The sequence below is a fragment of the Mixophyes fleayi genome, chromosome 5 (assembly GCF_038048845.1).
Source record: "Mixophyes fleayi isolate aMixFle1 chromosome 5, aMixFle1.hap1, whole genome shotgun sequence".
NCBI classification, from domain to species: domain Eukaryota; kingdom Metazoa; phylum Chordata; class Amphibia; order Anura; family Limnodynastidae; genus Mixophyes; species Mixophyes fleayi.
In genome coordinates, this window is record NC_134406.1 from 48,230,128 (window position 1) to 48,245,284 (window position 15,157).

Sequence of the window (15,157 nt, forward strand, 5' to 3'; positions counted from 1 at the left end):
CCAATTTTTTTTTCCAATGTGGTAACTGGGTAATATCTCAAAAAGAAAGCAGATATTAATCAGACTTTGTTAGAAACCCATATCCTTAGAGTTAAGAATCGTGACAAGGCAATTTGCAGCTGTCAAATTTCATAATGTTTGACTCCTGAAATACTGGCTGTACTCCTTCCGAGGTCCTAGCAGTTTGGCCTGGTTTTTTTTTTTTTTTATTTTTTTTTTTATATAAACAAATGTCTTCTAGGGGGATGGAAAGTAGTTTATTTACTGTGCAAATTCATTGGTACAACCCATGGTCTTTAGCTCCTTTGATATCTTCCAGCAAAGTGCCCAGTGAAAATTCCAAAGTCACTAATGCTCTGTAGGTAGGAGTTTATAACAAATTTTGATTAATAGCTTATTACCTTTGAGATATTAATCAATGGACAGGCTGAAAAAATATTTTTCTGTTATAAAAAAAACACATTTTTAAATCTTTTATCTTCTCTACATCTCAGTTGTCCGGCAGATGGTGATTAATCACCATGTCCAGATCCCCCCACATCTCCCATAAACTTCATTACGATGCTGCACATTAGGGGCCTGATTCATTAAGGAAAGTAAAGCCAAACAAATGAGTAACTTTGCACCTTGGCAAAACCATGCTTCATTGGAGGGGGATGTAAATTTAAATTGTGGGGACATGTTTATAGTTGGGATAGGGCATGTCCTCCTAGATCAGCTTTAAAATTCAGTGTGAACAGAAGTTAAATACTGGCTTTTTGACACAACTTTATATAATCTCAAAAACAAAGATGAAGCCTCTACATTCTCATTCTCCTACTTTATTACCTGTCCACTTGACACTATCCACTCAGAAATCAGTTTATTCCTGTTCATTGTGCTCATGTCAGCCTTAATGAACACATGTAATATCTCCACTCTCTTCTGGCATCTTGTGGTCATTCATGCATCCTAACCCGATCCTAGACCAAATTCTTTTTGTTCACTATCTCTTGACTTTCAACAGTTGTGAGAGTTGTAGTGTTATTTGTTTACCCTGTTATGCCATATACTGACTTTTCCCTCTGCAGTTCTGTGAACCTCATGTGGTGCCCTATAAATAAAAGTTTATGATAACTCCCATGACCCTCCAAGCTTGAGGCTTGTCTGCACTGGCATCTCAAACTTCTTTTCCCCACACAGCCTATTGGACACTTTTCAGTTAGGGTTTAATTTCCAAAACTGAATCATGACACTAACTGAGGTAGTCAGTGATTTGATCGCTGCTAAACCTAAGGCAACTACTTACTACTTTTACTCATTGATGATTTTGCTGTATTTGAAACGGTCAACCACCCACCACTTGTACAAATACTGCTTTCAGGACACTGTCTTATCTTCAGTCGCATCCTACTTGACAAACTTTTCCTTCAATGTTTGTTTCTTTGGATCCACATCCTTTCTGCTTCCTCTATCCGTTATAATGCCACAAGGCTCGGTCCTAGGCCCACTGCACTTCTTTATCTGTACTACTCCTCTTGGGGAAAACTAAGAAGTGCCTTTTGGGTTTCATCACCTCTGTGTTCTGTGAACCCGAATGTCTTTCTACCATTTTTTCTTTGATGTCCTCTTGCCACCTCAAACTCTTTCAGACACTGAGTGTATAGATTTTACATCGCATAACATAAGCTTCTTACTTGACATCTCTGTTTCTGTTAACCATGTCACAGTAAACCCTTCCCCTCAAGCTCGCTACATAGGTGTCACCCTTGACGGAGAGCTGTCCTTTGTTTCCCATATCCTATCTGTAACTAAATCTTGTTACATATATACATATTCTGGAGGTATTTCTTAAATGTATCTCGCACAGTACACTACAAAAAATGTAATTCATGCACTCATAATCTCCCACATTGATAAGATCCCTACAATCTATCTAACGCAGACTCATTTGCCTCACAAAACATTTCTACTGCTGTTCCACACTCAGTCCCTATGTTGATTGCCTGTACTTTGCAGAATGCAATTTAACATGCTTCTACAAACATACAAAGCCATTTAACTGCACTAACAGATTGCTTTCCTTGTCTCATATCTCTCAAACCGCTTTCCTTGTCTCATATCTCTCAAACCACTTTCCTAATCTCCTTAGGCTATTTTACATTGTTACAGAGTTCACACAAAACTTACATTTATTCTTTTTGTATGCACAAATAACTTGCTGACCCCCAAATCAGCTTTTTGGTGTGAATTGGATTATATAACCCAACAAAAGCAGTTTCTTTTTCCATTGCAATCTGGCTGCTCCAATAGAAGTCATGTATCTGCCTCTTATTTTTGTATTGATTAAATGTTTGTCAGCAGGGTCCTTCTCCCATCATTATCTGTGTGTTATTACCCTGTTTTGTTTTATTACAATGTATGTTCCCAATTGTAAAGCCCTTCGGTGTATGCTGATGCTATATAAATAAAAACAACAATAATTTTAGGATGTACCTTGCTATTTTTGAACTCTTGCTGTTAATGAACAACTAGAGGTTTGGCAAGAATGCGTTTCCTTCTTTTTCTGTTCAACTGATTGTTACTCACTGCATTTATACTTTGTACCTTCATTCATAACACTGCAAGATATACTAGGAGCTGAAGAGAGACCCAAGAAATGCAGAGCCCTGCAATCTAGTACTTATAAGGCATGTAAAGGCCTGAACGATGCTAATGATCATGTAATTGTTACACTGAGTTTTATCAGACTGTGCTCAGTGTATTAGTACTGAGGGCATGCTTGACCATCGTAGTTTACTTCCTCATTAAAGTATCTACTGGTTAAGAAAATGCTGAAGAAAAATCAACAACAAATAATGAAATATATAACCATTTTTGCATCCTGTTAACATCTTAAACCCAAGTACGTGTTGGTGTGATTATGCTCTTGTGAACTGTGCAATTAAATGTTTGGTTAACTTTCTGGATTTACACTAATTGTGTAAAATAATTATGGTTGGATGTTTTCTACGATGTTTGCCTGTTTTCCATGAAATATTACTGTAACAAGAAACTTACTCCGGTATGTTAACAAATACAAGCATCATCCATTTCAGAAACATAAAACGTAACCATGAAAAAGTAATAAAAGTAATGGCAACCTCTTTTCTAACAATCTTGTAACTACAGAAGTAGTAATAATTTAAATCAAGTTGTCTGAATGTTAGAGGAGTGTTGTACTGACGGGCAGACCAGCCCTTATATGTAGATTTGTCATGTATCCTGACAAGGAAAGAACTCTTCATCAGATGGCTATTACTAGTTCATATAAAAATGCAGTTAGTAACTAATAGAAAATTAAGTGATAATTAAAAAGCCAACTCAACATGATGTTCAAGAAAGAGAGACCGAGTGCTTTTCAGCTTTCAGGGTCTGCCCATGACAACTAAAGCGATCATATTTTTGTGGGCTGTGCCCATGCATATCTTTAATTCTTCAAGCGTAACTCTTCTGGGATTGACTTTTTTGTTGATGGAGCTTGGCAGGGTGCCAGCTTTAAAACTGGGGTCAATAAGTGTTCCCATTCTCCACAAGCTCCATGGAGCACCCTAGTCATTGTAGTTGAGTGAAACAACTTTTAGGAGAATATTCAATTAGCATTCATGGCCACAATTAAGCACGGTTGCACGGGTCCCGGTACCACAACATCATGGATTTCTGTGTGCACAGGATGCTTGCATGTGGAGAAGCAGGATAGTTATAGGTGGTAATTCAGCTCTAACTATAGATTTGACACAAGCCTGGTTCTTGGATTTGTTTCCTACAAGGATATAGTTAAGATTATGTTGAACGGTTCTGTTTAGGACCATAAAGAATCACAATGTTATTTTGCAGGTGAAAAAAACTACAATGGTTGCGCTCTCTCCACTTTTCTTTTTTCTTTTTTAATTAAAATGTCTGTTCTAATTCTTACAGGGAAATCTCATTTATTTACAGTAAATAAGCTCCAGTGGGGCAGGGATTTTTCTGTACAGCGCTGCAGAATTAGCAGCGCTATATAAATAGCTAAAAATGATTCCTGTCCTCTTCCTCCCTCAATATAACTTGTCACAACCACAGAGTTTTGTGACTTGTATAGAAGCACCCAGTGCTTTTAAATGATCCCTGAATTCATCAGTGACTCATCATATCCTCATATTTCACAATAAGGGATGCATGTAAATTATTTTGATTTGAAGGTTTTGAATCCATTAAGGCTAGTTCATTGTGATTTGTTAGAGTGTCAGCCTTGGGTCTATATCCTCCTTGCTGCTGGGCCTATTTCCTCCTTGCTGCCCTTATTTAAAATGATTTAAGTGGCATATGGGTGCTTAACATTTTGTTAATAGCCATTGAGCTAAATGAACAGGACTATAATATTGCTTATTAGGTGCCCTCCACCTTACCTGAAAACTTCCTTCATTTCCAAATGTGTAGTCACCAGTATCTGGGTTAAAAATAAAATCCTGTCAAACAGAATTGTTATAAATAAAATACCACATGGCTGCTTATCCAGTGTTTTTGTCCTCCTTGGCAAGTGCATTTCAATTTTACGTCATGTGAACCTGACATTGACTGCTGGGCTTATTTATTTTATCTCTAGTGAAACAGAATAACAGCAGAAACCAAGGCCATGCTGTCTGCATAATGTGTTTTTTCTTCAATAACATTCTTTCTTTGTGTTTTGTGTTATTATTGTGGCTGAAACTTTCCAGATTGTATAGAATGACTTTATTTAATTTCTTGTTTTTATTCTTATTTCAATAAGGCAGGGTTATTTAAAATTACCATAAGTGGTAAAGTCAGAAATGGATTTTAGCGAGATTTAAGAGAAGTATACTATATAAAACAAGCTGATCTCTTGGTGTGAAGTGTAACAAGTGTTGTTTCCAACAGTGTTTGAAAATTGACCCATTATATTTTGTGTGACCCCTAACACAAGTGCAATCCATCATATTTTTTGTGCATTCCCATGAATTCTTGAGCAGATGTCTGCTATAAACATGTGTGTTGTCACCAGCTGACCGCAGGACCCTATGTGATTTGATCGCTCAGCGCAGTCCTATATGGCTGGCTGTATCCACATTGAACACCCATGTTTATGACAATTTGCGCTCTTTCTAAAATGACATTAAATACCTTACTTTATATCTATAGTTTCATTAGGCTCCGTCCTCTTTCCCATTGCTAAATTGCAGTTACCTATTTAGAAGTAACGAGGACAGAAGTAAGTAGGTTGATATAAATGGAGATGAGACATAATTCTGATCTAAACTTGAACTCCCTTTGTGGTATACAGAAAAGCACTCCCAAATTCTTCTATATTAAGCTGGAATAAACTGATACTGAAAGTTACAAGACCTTGTTTCTAGTGTATATTACTGACCAGTATGAATACGAAATCTACTTTTATTGATGGCTTTCCTAGTAAAGTCAGGTGAATGGTCCTGTTGAAATATTTGATTCTTTGCCAGTTGTCAATCTTAGATCTAGTTATGTGCAAAGCCTGAAATTATTAAAATGTGTGTAATTACATTTTTCCAGTGCTATCTATATCTCTGTTTATCACTCTCTCTCTAATATATTATAGTGTGTGATAAAATTGTGGACAGTTAATTGTTTTAAAATCTCACTTAGTGTGTTCACCTTCTAATGAGGGATTTGGTTTGAAATGTGATGTCTTTGGTCCACTCCACCTCCATAATGTCTGTCTGATGCTTATGGTTTATGAATAGGCAGAAAGTGTAGCTAGAGGCATGAGAATGACATATCTTGTGATAGCAGAAATCTGTAGCAGTGCAAAGCAGATGATCTTTTAAATAAGAATGAATTAGGAGTGTGTTAACAGCGACATAAATTTGCTTCCTTCACGATTCACTATTGAAGCTGAGAATCAGGGAATAGCTATTTTTCTTCACACCAACCCAAACATACTGCGTGTAATGATGATTTCCATAGTAAAATAATGCAAGACTCTTTTTTGTCGTTGGTTCTCCAGACAATAAAGAACAACCTGTGGAGGAGGGCATCCAGACTGAGGTGACGGATGTTGTACAGCTAACACCCATTCTTCAGAGCGCGTTATCGGAGGAGTCGGAGCACACCACTGCCTCTGTGGGAGTTGAAGTCAAAAACAGGTCTGTGTGTACTGTGTAGACTGATGCTGAGTCAGGGCTGGGGGAAGGGTCTGTTTGGAGGAGAATAAGAGGATGCTGGGTGTGTGGGGATCTGTGCTATGGAGCATTAGCAGCCTGCACAAGCAGCTGCCAAACTAGGTCTTGGATGTCTTAATTAGTGCAATAGGAGGGATAGAGAATGATGCATTCTGTGCTCTCCTCTTTAGTAAACAGTTGGATGAAAGGTTTCTGGGGATTGAATACTGTAAAACTGCTTTTGTATTTGTTCCCAACACATTGCCTTCAATAGCCAAGTAACAGTTGCACTATTCTTTTCAGTAATTGTTGCTACTTAATTTACCTTGATAGTTGTACGGATTGAGGCTGGAGTGCCTCATGATCTGAGAGACAATGAATGAGCACAGACAAAAAAATGCTGGTTTTTTTTTTAATGTTTAACTGAACAAAAATATATGCAACCATGGGTTTTTTTGTCTAAAAATATAAAACAGCAAAAGTTTTTAATGTTAGCAGCGCATTTAGAAATTACATTTTTTTGTAATTGTGGAATTTCTGGGTTATATTTTTATTAGTTTGGAGCATGTAGTTGCTCTACATGAAAGTTATTTTTGGTTCACTGAAAAAAAACCTAAATACAAATATATTGATATTTTGTGGTAGATAATGGATATATTTATCTTAAGCTGTCATAACAGTTATGTTTTATTGAAAAGTTAGTCTCTGACATTACCATACTGTATCAAGTCATCCCAAAGTCACTGACTTGGATAAGTAAACAAGCTGCCCTGTTAATAATTTTATGTTAAAGTATATTTTCCCCATCTTATTTGTTTGTACCTCGCGTTTAGGAAAAAATAGACAATGTAAATGGTGCAATATTTGTCAAACCTCAAATTGGTGGTAAAGAAATGCTAGATTTACAGTAACCATTCAAAGTAAAATTCACTAATGAAGAAAATTAACTGATTTTCTGCTGTTGAACGCCTAACACTACAACTGAACAATCACCAATGTGATATTTCCCTAAACTGGCAAAGAGTGATGTATGTCTACTGTCCTGATCTTAGGCACCTGCAGGCTCATTTGGTTCCCTGGTACCAGACATTAGTGTCCATCCCTCTCTGTGTGTACATTAGCACACATGGATGATGTTGTGTTTGTGTATCGAATGTTTGGGGTTTTTTTTGTTTTCTTTTTCATTTTATATTCTTTAGTTACTTTATCATGTATGAGTAAAACATAATTTTTTAAACCCATATAAACTTGCATGTATATAAACTTAAACATTTGTGAAGGTTATGACTAATACAGAGCACTAACAAAATGTAAATAAAAAAACCCCGCTCCATCCGAAGATCTTGTAAATTTATATTTGTGGTTGCACCTTTTAAAGTGTTAAGCGGTTTGGCCTTTGGCACGTTTCTATTAAAAAAGAGTGGAAATTAAATACAAACACACACAGGACATGTGCAGGGGAGCCCAGATAGCAGGAAAAAGGAAGTGGCACAAGTTTCATATATATCATTTACCTTTTATAGTCTTTTTAACATGCATATGTTTTTTTATTTGCACTTGCATGGCACATTCCTCTGTTTATTTATTTGGTTAAATTTTTTCTTTAACCTAGATCTTGTGAATTAAAGTGCTATTATGCATATTGCTACAGGAGGAAGTTTGTGTAAAGTGATTTTAGAATGACAAGTGTTTTAGGCTTATTGCAGACTAGTCCTTTTGTCACTGTTTAATTTTGGCCTGTGTAGTTTTACTCACTCTTATTCCTGAGCCCCGATCCACCACTTCTGATAACATCAGCATATTTAATTGCAGACTATCTGATCGTGCACAGATCCTCTAACTGTTTATCAATGGAAGAAAGTGTTTAATGGGAAATCTCAGGAGCCTGCTATGACCATGCTTGGTGGAAGCACCTCTTGCAGTAATTAGAATGGCATCTGATGGGATAGGTCTCCACTGACTTTCTGTGTTTAGGGTTAAATTGTCATTGATGGAAGTTGCATTCTTATTTTTTATTTATATTTTTCAGTTTTTTTCTATTTGTCTAATGGAAATATATAGAGATGGATATATTACAGTAGGGACAGTCATTTGTGTCTTTTAATCTTTTTTATGCGTCCTAATCCTCTCAAAGTACAATGTGTAAGGCTTCTGGCCCAGTGTTAAGTAGTCTGTTAGATGCTGGGAGCGTGTCCAGGGGACTGAAAATACGATGGGGATCAGGATAATTAATGGTGGACTCCATTCCCTAAGTTTGCTGGTTGTCTGAATAAAGGGAGACAATAAGGTTATGTCTACTAGACATGTTTCAGCGAATAGATTTAATTTATAGTTAAGCAACACAGTTTTGATTTCCTTAAAATCCTTAAATTCCTTAGATTTTCAAGTATAGCTTTAGATTATTTTTTTTCATGATTGTGATCTTCTGTCCCAGTTTTGTTGCAGGCCTTCATTTGCTCAAGGACTTTCATGTACTTTCCTCATTCATATGTCCTCCTCTCTTGTGCTCTACTTTCTCCCAATGATAAATCTCTCCATAACATTCTAGTTTGTGTATGTTCCATTGGTGATATGCGGTGTTGAGTTTGCACCTAGTGCAAATGTTTTGGCAGTATGTTATGTTTGTTTGATAGAAAGAGCTTTCCACAATCTGCCAGAGTTTTTCTCTTTATGCTGTAATCAGTCTAGTGTATGACGTCACATTAAACCCTGGGAGTCCCAGGGTTTTGCAAGGCATCAGGGAACCTTGTATAAGCATTAACATAATCTGCATCTCAATCAACGGTGCCGTAATGCAAAACTACCACTCACTCATATGTACACACAAATTTATAGTACTTTACATTTAATTTTGTACACAAAATCAGCAATATGTGTATCCATCCATTGCTAGAATTGCTCACTCTGCCCATACATTGTACCTTAAATGCATTCGAATATATATGTAAGATGTAAGACCCCCACAGTCAATTTGTGTGCCCATGCTTGCATGTGATTGAGAAATGATAGAATTAATGAGTAGTAGAAATTAACGTCACACATGCGGAGAGGAGGGGACAATAACTGATGCCATTTTTATAGGGCAGCAAAATCTTTTGCTGAATTAGTGAATGGGGATCAACTTTATTTTTATACACTTGCAGGCTTAAGCTGGGTACACACCAATGAGCTGGGTACACCCCAATGCAGTCATACTTCAGATGCAGTGTCTTAATGATTTCACCAATGATTGATAGTCCCAATGAGCATGCCGATTCATGTGTACCCACCTACATAATTTACCTTCAGTTCCGTGATTTTAATCTCTCTTAACGATCTGCTGAAAAGACATCGTTCCATCGTTGAGCATGATTTTTAGGATGTCTAGTATCGCAAATCAACATATGCGATGTGTTTTGTGTGATAAAACATGATCGTGGGAGCATACATACTCTTGCAGCGATAATTGCATAGGTGTGTACTCAGGTTTATTGATGTGTGTCTTAGTGGGCTATAACGCGAGGGGGTAAATAAAACTGCTCTAGCCTCTGGTAGGTACATGTGTTTTATGCATTTTAACAAACACTCTGCTGCTTGTTTATGTATATTACCAGCAAATGGTACACTAGGTATCCAAAACATTTGTATTGCCCTCTGAACTGGTATTTGTGCACCCTGAGCTAATGGGCAGTATTCTGTACCATCAGTCCTGTATTTTCATGGTCATAGAACTTGGAGAGAACATATTACACAGCCCTGTGATGAGAGCTGCTTGACTAGCAAACACACCAATGGTTTCTTCTGCAGTTTTGTCACATGATTTCTATCTCCTGAACTGAAAAAATAATAATGAAAAAAGCCAATAGTAATTAGTCTGCCACCAGCGCACAGCTAATATGTGTTTTGAAATCATGTGAGTCACGATACTAGCCACTGAGCCAGCACTGAATGCTACAAGCTCATTTACTAGTGACTCATGTTTTCTAGACTTCTGCAGATTTACTCAGTAGTTTTCTGGGTTTAATTATCATTTTGTGCAAAACAATAGTATTGTTTTAATGCGTGTATAGATTTAAAGGGGAGATTCTAACTAAAGTCCAAAAATAGCTGTGCATCACTGGAAAATATTGTTTTGTTCACCTTTCTTGTCAATTGTATTTTTAAGTGTAATACTGTAAAACCTTTTTTTCTACTTGAATTTTCTGCATATTTTATGTTTTGCATTTATGATATATCTGCTTGTACTTGAAACTCCTGTTGGTTAATGTCTAGCAAAAGTAAAGAGCGCAGAATAAGTGAAAGGTGTTGGCTTTCAAAAGAAAAAGGATTAGGAGAAAATATAGATAACGCGACTGCTTGGGTACACTAACCTTCAGTGATTTGGAAACGCCTACTGAAAACATTTTTGGGAGTTTAGTTGTTCATCAATGTGTGCTCAATAGGTTATTTGTCATATACATTGGCTGGTCAGGACTCCCAGTATGGCAAATGTGCTGTGATGGATCAGAGAATGATCCATCTCCTAACTTTGTTTTGTTTTTCATTGTATTCTTTTTTTTTTTTTTTTTTTTTTGTCATGCAATGTAAATTGATACCCTTCATGAACTTTTGACCATTGTTTATTGGACAGCAGTTTGGGAATGAGAGGAGAAAGGTCAGGATGTAAGAGAGTTAGTTGGCTGAACAGCTGCTCTGTGCAAATAATATGGCCAAAACTGCATGACTGTTTTCATTCACCTGGTTGCAAAGTAAGGCTACGTACACACTGGTGTTCATCATCCAAGCTAGGGGGTGTGTGTGCATGCAGATTTATATTGTGATCTGGTCATTTGGCGTGATGCCTGAACTGCATCTGTGCAATTGGACCATATGCCATGCTTATACCAGGTCAGTAAACCTGAGGATCACGTCCCCTTCCCGCTGCCCGACACACCTTAAAATTATCAGAATATTTTAACCCTTTTTTGATGGTTAATCCCATATAAAAGCATGCAATATTTGAATGTATAGGTATAATAAGGTTGTCTACAAACAACTGAATATTAAATTTCAATTTGAGCAGAATGTATGTTGAGATCTACACTCAGTCTTCCCTTCCAAACATTATAATGTGGGTTATTAATGCTATAAAACCCCTAATTTTATGCCTCTTTGTATTTATAACTATATCTATCAAAAAGCAGCAGCATTGTTGATGCAAAGAAAACAAAATAAAACTGTGTTCTTGGCTACATACTAATTCTGTTGTGGTAAGTTGGGTATGATGTGATGTCAGAGCAGAGACTAAACATGTGTGAGAAACAGCTACACCAGCCTGTGTACATGAGTGACAGAAGAGACAAGGTCACTAAGGCATATTTAGCCCTGTACAGTTGGATGACTGTAAAATCACGGTTAGCCGGGTATTCTAGTGGTTGAGGCACAGTTAAGCAAAACATTATTGAAGTTAGTGTGTATAAAGGTTTTATATTCTTACATAGAGGTGATGGGTAGAATTGCTGAGGTTAAATTACAAGAACAAGTAAAGTGCCACAAATAAAATGAAAACCTTTCTCTTTTTTCCCCTCCATTTTAGTGAACAGCTTTGTGCTTTCTGTTATTGTGGCGAACGGAGTCTCTTGGGGCAAGGGGAATTAAAGCAGTTTAGTCCAACTCCTGGCTTTCTCCTGCCATGGAACACACTGACTGAGAATAACGTTCCTGATGGCAACGATGGGACCTGTAAATCCATTGGGAAGTCTGCAAAACGAGGGCATCAAAAGTGAGTGTCTGTACTGCCACTTCTACAAAGCTGTGTAATCTGAGTGAATGTGTTCAAAACTATAACATTTGTGTGCACAGTTTTAATGCTTTTCCCCAGGATGTTTTAAAATAAAACTGTACTTAATAGATGCATCAATCCGTTATGGACAAGGGATGTCTGACTGGTTTAAGGTTAGACTAATGATCAATAGGTCTCATTGGGAAAAAAATGCTGTTTCTATATTGATATTCTTATTTATCAAAATACGACAAGCTGCCTTTATGGAAAATCTGGTGTACCCATAAAGCTGGTGTGAGCATTTGTAATCTCTTTATAATAGTTTCCACAAATGTTTAAGCTGTGTTAATGTTCCAGATGTAGAGAAACATAGAATTGGCAGATGGTAAAACCCACATTAGTATGTAATTTTAGTGATGAGGAGAGTAACATTTTACTTGCTGCCTCAGGTAGCAGTAGCTCAGTGTGTTCCATTCCCTTTTCAATAAGCTTAACTCCAGCTACTTGCCCTTTATATAACACAATAGTCTGATACGTGTTAATGAAGCTATCGGTTTTGTAACACCATGAACAGTGACAGGCCATTCCGCTGGAAGGAGAAAAGCTCCAGAAATACATCTGCAGCTCCACGATGTTTGGACATTCTAACATTGCTATTAAATATTATTTAGAAAAGACGACTTTCAAAGCAATACACATTAAAGCAAATTAATGTACACTTTTACAGTTTAAGACTTTATGGTGATACTGATCTTTGTGAACTTAACATAACTTTATAAAAATTAGACAAAGTCTCTGGTATCCCTACTGAGCACATGTAGTCACTGGAGAGCCCATTCTGCTCTTGTGGATTCCTGTTCCAGTTTTTAAACAGTAGGATTGGGAACTATTAGTCTGCAATCAGCAGCTTCATATCCAGAGCTCATTAGTAACTTTGCAGTTTATTGCACTTTGCACAGCTTCTAAAGGGCATAGAAATCGGCATGCCAGACCTTAATTATGAAAATGTATAAATCTTCTAACTAAAGAGTCTTCGTTTTGACAGAAATTAACTTCTCCAGCCGAGTTGTTTAGTTAATCTTTTGTGATGGTAATTGAAAAACTTGATGGGGCAGATTCTTCAGTGTTGTCCTGCAGGGATGTAGTTACCATTGGAACACAGAGATTTTTCACTAATTTATCATGTATTTACTCCAACACATAATTAATCTGGGTACTTGACATGAAAGTGAGCTGTGTGATGGATCATGTCTAATACAACTGTGCTGTATAAAATCATATTCACATTTGCTTCTGTGTCTGTGAAAGTTGCATATGCAAGAAACGCTGTGTAAAGAAAGGAAAGCTGGTTCATGAGCATTGATAAGTGAGGGGAGCAGACTTCGCCTCCATTGTATCATTTGATTACAACTGTTTGGCTCATTGCAGATGATAAAGGAAAATCCTCTCAGTTGTGAGTAAGGTTTATTTTGACATTTTATTTAATGATCATTAAGATTGCAATGCATAAACTATACTATAGGGAACCTTATTTCTCTTCTAAATTTAGGGTTCCTTATTTCTTAATGTTAAATGCTACATCTTTGTATGCAGGAGTACAGAGACCATTGTATATCTTGTCCTGCAATACAGGTGGGTATATTGTCTCTAAATATAGTACGTGGAAACTATTTATATGAATATTTCAGAGGTGATGTTGGCTTTTGAGTCGTGGGTAAGTCTGTAAATTGCTCTAATTTTAATGACTAATTGGATTGTTTCAGACCTTAATGGCCACAAATCACAGTATGTCTGGGCGCAAAAAGACCGCCAATCCCAATCAACATCTGATTGGGAACGATCAGATGTCAGTCAGGTCTGTAATTGTGTTTGTCAGTGACCACTTGCTCCTATGTACGTGGCCATCATCTGACTGTGCTGTTAGTGTACCGATGGATCAATGTATAAGGCCAAATCTTAGAGATCCGGTCTCTTTGCGGTTGGACTGAGCCAGCAGATTGCCCTGTGTATGGTATGGGCACCTTAAGTGGTGGTTTATTCCTGACTTGCTAATTGCTTCTTAAAGCCTAAATGTTATCATAAATAAAGAGCCATTTTCATTCTTTGATTGGCTTTAAGCTGTATGTATAGAACTGGTTACTTCTGAATATTCCTACAGTGTTTGTGCAAGTCTTTGGAAAGACCTCAAACATTAGTGTAATATACTGTGTAGTAGTAAAGTATATTTACATACAAAGTGACATAACCCTCTTAAACAATGGTCTGAAGGATTGACACAAACTAAAGTGCAGTTAAAGGGTGGTTTTAAATCTACTAGGAAGCAATCAAAAGTGAGAGAGTAAATGTGACTTTATAGTGGAGTCTGAACCCAATAAATTAGTTACTCTGAGATTCCTTACTTTAGATTTGGATTTGCACATCTCTTAATGGACATCATAGTGTGTCAATCATGGAGTTAATCCAGTCAATACAGGAGCTCTACTCTGCCTCTGGCTATCCACCTGTTAATAAAAACACAGAGGGGGTAACATGAGGCCATGGGGAGCAGAAATAAGAGGTTTGTGACAAGATGTGTGCTTGGCAGCTGTTTTAGCCTCTTCACCACAGGGAGTGATGAGGTGTTTGACGTTGCCAAGAATGTGCCCCCTCCCTTCTTTTCACCTGATCTCTGTCAGCAGCTTCGTGCCTGTAACAGGTTGCTACTAGGGGACAGGTAGTGATGGGGGCTTTTGTTATGTTTTAGCTAAAAAGCAGAAACTGCTTTGATAATATTTGATAGATGCCATTGGTGGTTTCAAGTGACTGCAACCTTTTTAATGTTCATTTTGATGCGAAACCTGTATTTTGCAGATTTGCATGTTTACTATGCCTCTGTTGTTGTCAAATATATCAAACTGTATTCCGCAGAAGAAACGGAAAATTAATTTGGACTAGAAAGTGGCACCAGCTGAGTAGCAGGATAATCAGGGTCTAATACCCACAGGTTGTTTTGTTGATGTCTGCGAGTCTGAAGTCAGATACTAGTATTGGTATACCGCCTTCAGTACCATGTGTTTTGGTGGCAGACTACACAAATACACTACATTGTATTGCTTTATGTAAATACTAATTTTCTCCAGAAGATTAGGTAAATGGTGCTGTGTTTTGTTCAGCTGAGTCAAAAGAGGAACAGCAGAGTGTGGAATTGCTCTTGCTTTAGCTGTGTGATCCAGTTATTACTGCAGGGGGAGGCTGTAGGACCCTGTGGTGTGTTTCATCTCCCGGC

The 15,157-nt window shown here is 37.3% G+C and overlaps 1 protein-coding gene across 10 annotated transcripts in view; it reads left to right on the top strand.

Annotated features, from left to right (window-relative positions):
• KMT2C (lysine methyltransferase 2C) overlaps nt 1-15,157 on the top strand; it is a 183,614-nt gene that overhangs the window by 43,454 nt on the left and 125,003 nt on the right. For all 10 annotated transcript variants that reach the window (XM_075212142.1, XM_075212141.1, XM_075212149.1 and 7 more), the window contains exons 3-4: nt 5,999-6,137; nt 11,707-11,892. In XM_075212142.1, the coding sequence (XP_075068243.1) occupies nt 5,999-6,137; nt 11,707-11,892 (325 nt within the window). The remainder of the gene's footprint in view (nt 1-5,998; nt 6,138-11,706; nt 11,893-15,157) is intronic.